The sequence below is a fragment of the Alligator sinensis genome, unplaced genomic scaffold, assembly GCF_000455745.1.
Source record: "Alligator sinensis unplaced genomic scaffold, ASM45574v1 scaffold827_1, whole genome shotgun sequence".
Taxonomy (NCBI): Eukaryota; Metazoa; Chordata; order Crocodylia; family Alligatoridae; genus Alligator; species Alligator sinensis.
The window spans coordinates 751634-758382 of NW_005842726.1; the positions used below are offsets into that span (position 1 = coordinate 751634).

At 40.7% G+C, this 6749-nt stretch overlaps 1 protein-coding gene across 1 annotated transcript in view; it reads left to right on the forward strand.

The window, feature by feature from the left end:
- The window catches only part of DNAJA2 (DnaJ heat shock protein family (Hsp40) member A2), a 13475-nt gene extending 7198 nt beyond the window's left edge, over positions 1 to 6277 (forward strand). Inside the window, exons 6-10 of the mRNA XM_025216324.1 lie at positions 5 to 32; positions 1781 to 1977; positions 4422 to 4566; positions 4808 to 4935; positions 5471 to 6277. Coding sequence (XP_025072109.1) covers positions 5 to 32; positions 1781 to 1977; positions 4422 to 4566; positions 4808 to 4935; positions 5471 to 5659 — 687 coding nt within the window. The 3' untranslated portion in view covers positions 5660 to 6277. The remainder of the gene's footprint in view (positions 1 to 4; positions 33 to 1780; positions 1978 to 4421; positions 4567 to 4807; positions 4936 to 5470) is intronic.
- The last annotated feature ends 472 nt before the right edge of the window (positions 6278 to 6749 follow it).

The following is a 6749-nucleotide window of genomic DNA, read 5'->3' on the forward strand; positions in this document are numbered from 1 at the left end:
GCAGTCTGTGTGCTCTGATTGCAATGGAGAAGGTAGGCCAATTGTTCTGTGTTGTCTTAAATGTTTAAACTGGCTAGAATCTAGATTTTAGCATGTGTTAAACTGCATCTTATTTGGAGAGATGCTAGGTTAAAGTTCATTTGTGAGTAATGAATTTGATTGTGCTCTGCTTTCTAAAGGATATTTCTTTGTGTAGCCACACATCAGCATAACTTGGCAAGTCTGGTGTGCTTAGGGAAAACTTTGGCCTTGAATAACAGGTGCTACTGCTTGAAAAAATGTGCACGTGCATGCACAGTTCTGCTGTTTTGGTGCTATCACTCCTTGATGAGCATTGTAAAAGGGATTGGCCATAAAACTGAGACAGCAGCTTGACTGTATCTTTGCAAGCTGAATTATCAATCATTCTTGTTCAGAAAAGAAATATTTTAAAATGGTTACAGCTGAAACAGTTCTGCAGCTTCCTGAAAGAGGGGGAAACAATTATTTGCGCTGATCATGTTTGGGGAGTAAGCTTAGGACCATCTGCTTTTGTGCCTTTTACTACGTTTTTTGACCTGCCTGAATATTGAGTAATGACGGGGGGGTGGGGTTGTTGTTTTTGGTAGGATGCACGATTACTTTTTAACATGACTAGGCAAACTTCTCAGCAAACAAGAAAAAAATATTGTTACTGTCTTGATTAATCTAAAAAGTTTAGGTACAATTGTATCCAAATGTTGCATCAAATTTTGTTTCATAGATACATGACTAAGTTGTGACTTGGTAATTACTTAAACAAAACATTTGCTTCTGCTTGTAGTACTTAAATAAAAGCAGCAATACAAACTATACTGAACACCAGAATGCTTAGGTCATACAGTCCATTTTGCCTAGTACTTTCTGGTTATTCTGGTCTAATACAGTGCAGGCAATTCGGCTGAAAAGCAAGACCAAATGGATTAAAAAAACAAAAGCCCAATTCTAGAGCATCTCCTATGAAAAGCAAAACAAAAGTTCTTTGATCTTCAAAGTGGAAAATACTTTGAATTAAGACCACGTACACTTTGAATATCTGGTCTTTTTGAAGAATGTCAGTGGTGCTGTCACACCAGGACCCCTGCCAGGTATGCAGGTAAAGGCATGATGGGACCTGATGTGTGATCCACACAATTGTGCTTCTTGCCATGCCACACGTGCATCACAGGAGGCATGATTAGAATTGAGCATCAGATTCTATTACACTGTATTGCTGATGCAGGGGGGAGCCCAGGATCCCAACCCTGACTTCCCTTATACCAGCTAGTAGCAAGCTCCTGCAACTGGGAGCCCAATCAGCTGACCAGGTCCCAGCTATGGGGTCAAACGTACCATGTGTTCAGTTAAGGACATGGTAGGAACAAGCTGCAAAATTACTATACTTTTTTTGTGGAATAACTTCTGTGGCTTGTTCTGTGTTTTGTGATGCCATTAATCGCTTTAGCATGTGACCAATTTAAAGCTTAAGATGTGAGTAACTGGTTAATCATGTCTTGGGTGTAATGTGTGGGAGGGGCCTAGGTTGTAATTTGATCTGCTGTCTTCCTGCCCCTACCTGTATGTATGCCTAGAGCTTCTTGCATCCTTCTCCTAAGAAGATACTGCTGCATCCCACAGGAGGAAAACAGTAACACAAAACAAAACTCTTAAGAGTCTCTGAAACTGGTTCTCTTAGACTTATACATTAAAATAAATGGTATTATATTCTCAAGGAGATTTTAAAAAAGAAAGGGAAAAACTAATATGATTCTTCTTTTTCTAGGTGAAGTAATTAATGAAAAAGATCGTTGTAAAAAATGTGAAGGAAAGAAGGTGATCAAAGAAGTAAAGATACTTGAAGTTCATGTAGATAAAGGCATGAAACATGGACAGAGAATTACATTTAGTGGAGAAGCAGATCAGGCCCCAGGTGTAGAACCAGGAGACATTGTCCTTCTGCTCCAAGAAAAGGAGAATGAGGTAACTTGTCATTTGGTACTGGAATTTGTTTTTTGACTGGAATTGAAACCTTCTCAAATATCTAACAGAGGTACTGATATTGTTGCCTGAAGATGTTGTACAACTGGGAGGAGAAAGGGACACTTTAAATAGACAGGGAAAGCTGTCTTGTTTGTAATAGATACATAGACTGTTGATATGCAGCTTCTTTGTTTTAGCATGGTCATAAAAATAACTTTTTAAACTGTAGCAAGGTTACCTTACACAAACTGCAAAAATGCCTTTTAATATATGTATGGATCTGCTTCAGCTTGGCATTAGCATGTACAACTGTGTATAAAGCCAGTATTTGACAGTGTGTTAGCTGAAAGATTGGGAAACATCTCTTCATAACCCTGCCTTGTGGTGCATTTACACTGTGTTCTGGAAATGTCCTGCCCACCCACATCCCCATGTGTATACACCAAACCTAGAAGAACAATGGTGAGGCTGATTTGTGCTTGAAAGCGGCTCCCATGGCTGCCCTGACAGTAGCTTTGCCACTGCTTGTCTAGATTGAGGGAGGGGCAAGGGACTTGGTGTGTACCTACCTGCTTCCGTTGATGTAGGTAGCATTCACTTTTGATTCTGGAAATGCAGGCAAATGCCTGCAGTGGCTCAAGCCATAAGCCTGGGGGTGCTAGAGTGAGTCCTTCCCTCCCTTCCCCAGTGGCCCAGCAGGGGAAGGCTGAGTTGAGGGAGGGGGCATGGTCAGGCCCCAGCACGCCTGAGTATGATTGTGGAGGGATTTAAACCCCTACCCTGGCCTGCTGGGACCCCAGCCAGGGTGTGCCTGGAAGGGCAGGGGTAAAGCAGCCCTTGGCAGGCTGGGGGGTGGCAGGGGCATAGCCAGACCCCAGCCTGGCATGGCCCTCTTAAGGTGAAGGGTGCAGGGAGGGAGGTTATTTTCCCCACTTTCCCATTGGGATCCCAGCCAGGGTATGTGTGGTTGGGGCACATGCCACACTCCCCCTCCCCCCCCATGCCTTCCTGGGGTGCTCGTAGCTGTGGAAGCTGCGCTCTTTGGACAAGCTGCAGCTCTGTCCCCCGCCCCAGCTGGGCAGTGCCTGCCCGTACCCATGCCCTTGCCCCAGCCCCACTCCTTCCCTCATTGCAGTAGCCTCTGTGCCCCCACCCCTTCCCCCACAACAAACTTACCAGCCAGACACTGCTCTCCAAGCTGCCAAGCCGCATATTGGCAATCAGGTCGGTATCAGCCAATATGGCTCGTTAAAAATCGGCCATCGGTATCAGCCCAAAAAATCTGTACTGGTGCACCCCTAACCTTTCGGATGTAACTGGATGAAGGGAAAAGGCTAAAAATAATAAGCAGTATAACTAGTGCTACTTCTGCCTCAATATGTAGTTGGCAACTTGTACTTCAGAGTGGAGAATTTCTCAGTCTTGGTGCCTTGAGCTGTTTGGTGCTGTACTATATAAACCTAGTTGTCTGTTGCTTTGTTACAGCCTGTTCTACTAGTAATTCTTCTAGTTCAGCCCTTGGTTTCTTCTAAGCAAGAATAACTATCTTGCAGCTTACATACTTTTTTTTTTTTAGTATGTTTTAAATCTTCCTGGTGGAGAGTGGAAAGAGATGCATTTAAATAGTTTGCCTTGCACTTAAGGATCACTTAAGGCAGCTGATTGTTCAGTAGATAGCAGTTGAAGAAATAGTCCACAACGGATTCTGTCTTAAAGGCTGGGAGCAACGTTAATTTAACATATACAAGAGAAGGACAATTCCTACTTGTTTAGTTTTGGAATTATTTCTTGCAGATCTTGTGCTGTAGTTAATTTTGTATGCCTAATCTGCATTGCTCCATTGGAGAAGTACTTGGGGCTTGCTGCTAGAATTAAGTATCTCTGAGCCTTCAGTTTCATGTTGACTACTCGGTTTTAAACTGGAAAAAGAACAAAAATAGTGAACAAAAGTGCTTTGGATAGATGGCTTTCACCTGCAAACTTGAGACTAAGCAAAATATCACCTAAAGATCTAGAATCTGAAGGCCTACAAATCCTGTCTTTTTGCTCTTGTCTCTGCGTAGAAGACCTTGGAACAGGCAGAATTCAGTCAGTAAAATGCAGACTGTGAGGCTTTAATTTATTTTGAATGCATTTAAGTAGGTATCTGTTTTTCTTTTCTAATCGTGGGAAGATGTGACTAAAATATTTTTGGAGTTTTATTCTGACATTAAGTAGTAACATTTGCAAGAAAGCAGCATTCAGCCCTTTGGATTTAATTACCACAAGATTATATTGATGTTGTTTTGTGCACTTCATTATATAAAAAAAATTCCTGTAAGGAGCACTGATTAGTGCTCTTTCATTTTCGGTGGAGTTTTGGAGTAGGCATATGGAATAATAAATTGAGGGGTAGAGAGTGGAGCTGTGGCAGTGGTATTAAAAAACAATGTTTTCATTCATAGGTGTTCCAGAGAGATGGCAATGACTTGCATATGACCCACAAGATCGGACTTGTTGAAGCACTATGTGGATTTCAGTTCACGTTTAAGCACCTTGATGGACGTCAGATTGTGGTAAAATATCCTCCTGGAAAAGTAATTGAACCAGGTAAACTTTGATTTGCTATAAAAACTTGGGCATGGGGGGTAGGAAATGCCTGACAGGGGTTGCTCTGCCCCAGCCACGCATGCCCTGGCTGGGGTCCCAGTGGGAAAGGGGGGAAAGTAACATGATACTTAAGCCCAGGTCAGAGATATTCAGAAAAGTGACTGCAAAGGAAAAACTTACAATACAGGTCTCCTCTAGGTAAACTAACCATTATCTTTTATATCCTTTTTCCAAATTCTAGGGTGTGTTCGGGTAGTTAGGGGTGAAGGAATGCCACAATATCGCAATCCTTTTGAAAAAGGAGATCTTTATATAAAGTTTGATGTGCAATTTCCTGAAAATAACTGGATTAGCCCAGAAAAGCTTTCAGTAAGTAGCCTTTAAGTTTGAATGCAGGTGTGTTTTACTTCTCTTGTGATTTGTTGTGTATAAGGGACTAATTTTAACTTCCTCTCCTGTTGTTAAACTTGAATTAGAGCAGCTCAACTGTTCATTCTTTTTAACATCCTTTACAATGCACAAGTGACTCTGAAATGCCTCCATTAATTTGTAAGCTTAAATTAAAGGCCTCCTCAAACATCTACCATAATGATGGATGTAATAAAGTGGCACAGTGTTTTTATGATGCAACCTTCTGGCCAGTTGCGTCCTGGGCCATGAAAATTGCACTAATATAAAGGTGCTCCATTTCTACTTTTAAAGTTTCAAGTACTGGAATATTTCTGTATGCTTTACCTGCAATCCCTTCATGTGCAGTTAATAAAGAGTAGATGATTTCATTACCTTAAAGATTTTAAACTGCTGCTGCTGCTTCATGTAGAGAAGGCCTAAGATAAAGGTGTTACACCTTTATTCAAGTTACTCTGTTTTCTGGTACAGTATTAACTATGCCCCTCTTTGGCAGGAACTTGAAGATCTTCTGCCAGCTAGACCAGAATTTCCTAATGTAATTGGAGACACAGAAGAAGTAGATCTTCAGGAATTTGATACCACTCGTGGGTCAGGTGGTGGCCAGAGACGTGAAGCATACAATGATAGTTCTGATGAAGAAAGCAGCCATCATGGACCTGGGGTACAGTGTGCCCACCAGTAAACGTTTGTCTAAAAAGTTGCACAAGGATTTTCTTTCAAATTTTGCCTGACTTGCTTTCAGCAATCCAGACGGATTGTATAAGTAATCCAGATGAACCAATGGACATCTCTTGCTGTATGTGTAACTTTTAAATTGGTCTATAGTATCTACAGAGTGTAATTTAAACTAACCACAACACTTACATCTTCATTTTGACTGGGTAGCAGAATAAAGCACTTGAAAGGAAGACGAGACTCCTTTTCACATGGGTTTTAAGTTTGTCCTTGTATCTGTGCTTGATTTTTACCAGTTTTGTGTAGATTTTTAAGTTTCTTATTTTAAATTCAAATTCACCATTGTAAAGTTTGTGTACAAGTTGTCCTGAGGCTTGGTATTTGGCTGCACCTGCATAAGCTGCTACAAGTAGAATAAAGAATTTCATAGCCTGTATCTATCATTTAGATGCATGGTAAATGGGCTTTGCACATAATGGGTTTAGAGCTGACTGGGAACAATGGAAGACTAAATTAGAAGTGGTTGTAAGTTTGTTTGGGGTTTGGTTTTGTTTTTTTTTTTACCATCTTGTGAACAGTTCTGAAACTAAATAAAAACAGTTGGTGTATAATATATATTTCCTTATCCTTGTTGCATGTGTGGGTTGGAAGGTTGTCTTTTTGGTTAGTCCACCCCTCCTCCTTCACCCTGCAAGGACCAAAGCCCATAATTTTTTTTTTCTGTTCTGTTTTTTTTTGAATTTTTTTTTAACCCCAATCTGAGTCCTTGAGATGGACCAAGGCTAAACCCCAGATACTATGCAAGACGTTCTGACTCAAAGAATTGTTATTGCTGCCTGTTGTGTTAAGAGCAGTGTTTAAGTTATTATCTTTAGTGAAACAAAGTAAAGCAGCAGCAAGGTGTAAACTGCTTTAGTAGTTAATTTCACTTTTTACTGGTATCTTGAATATAGATTAACAAGACTTTGGTTTTCCAAAAACGGAACCAGGAATTCAAAGCTGTAGAAAGGATTTGCTATTTATATGGAGGCCCTACAACAATAACAATAAGGAAATAATGAATATGTTCATGTGAAAGCAAATCTCTATTTTGAAAA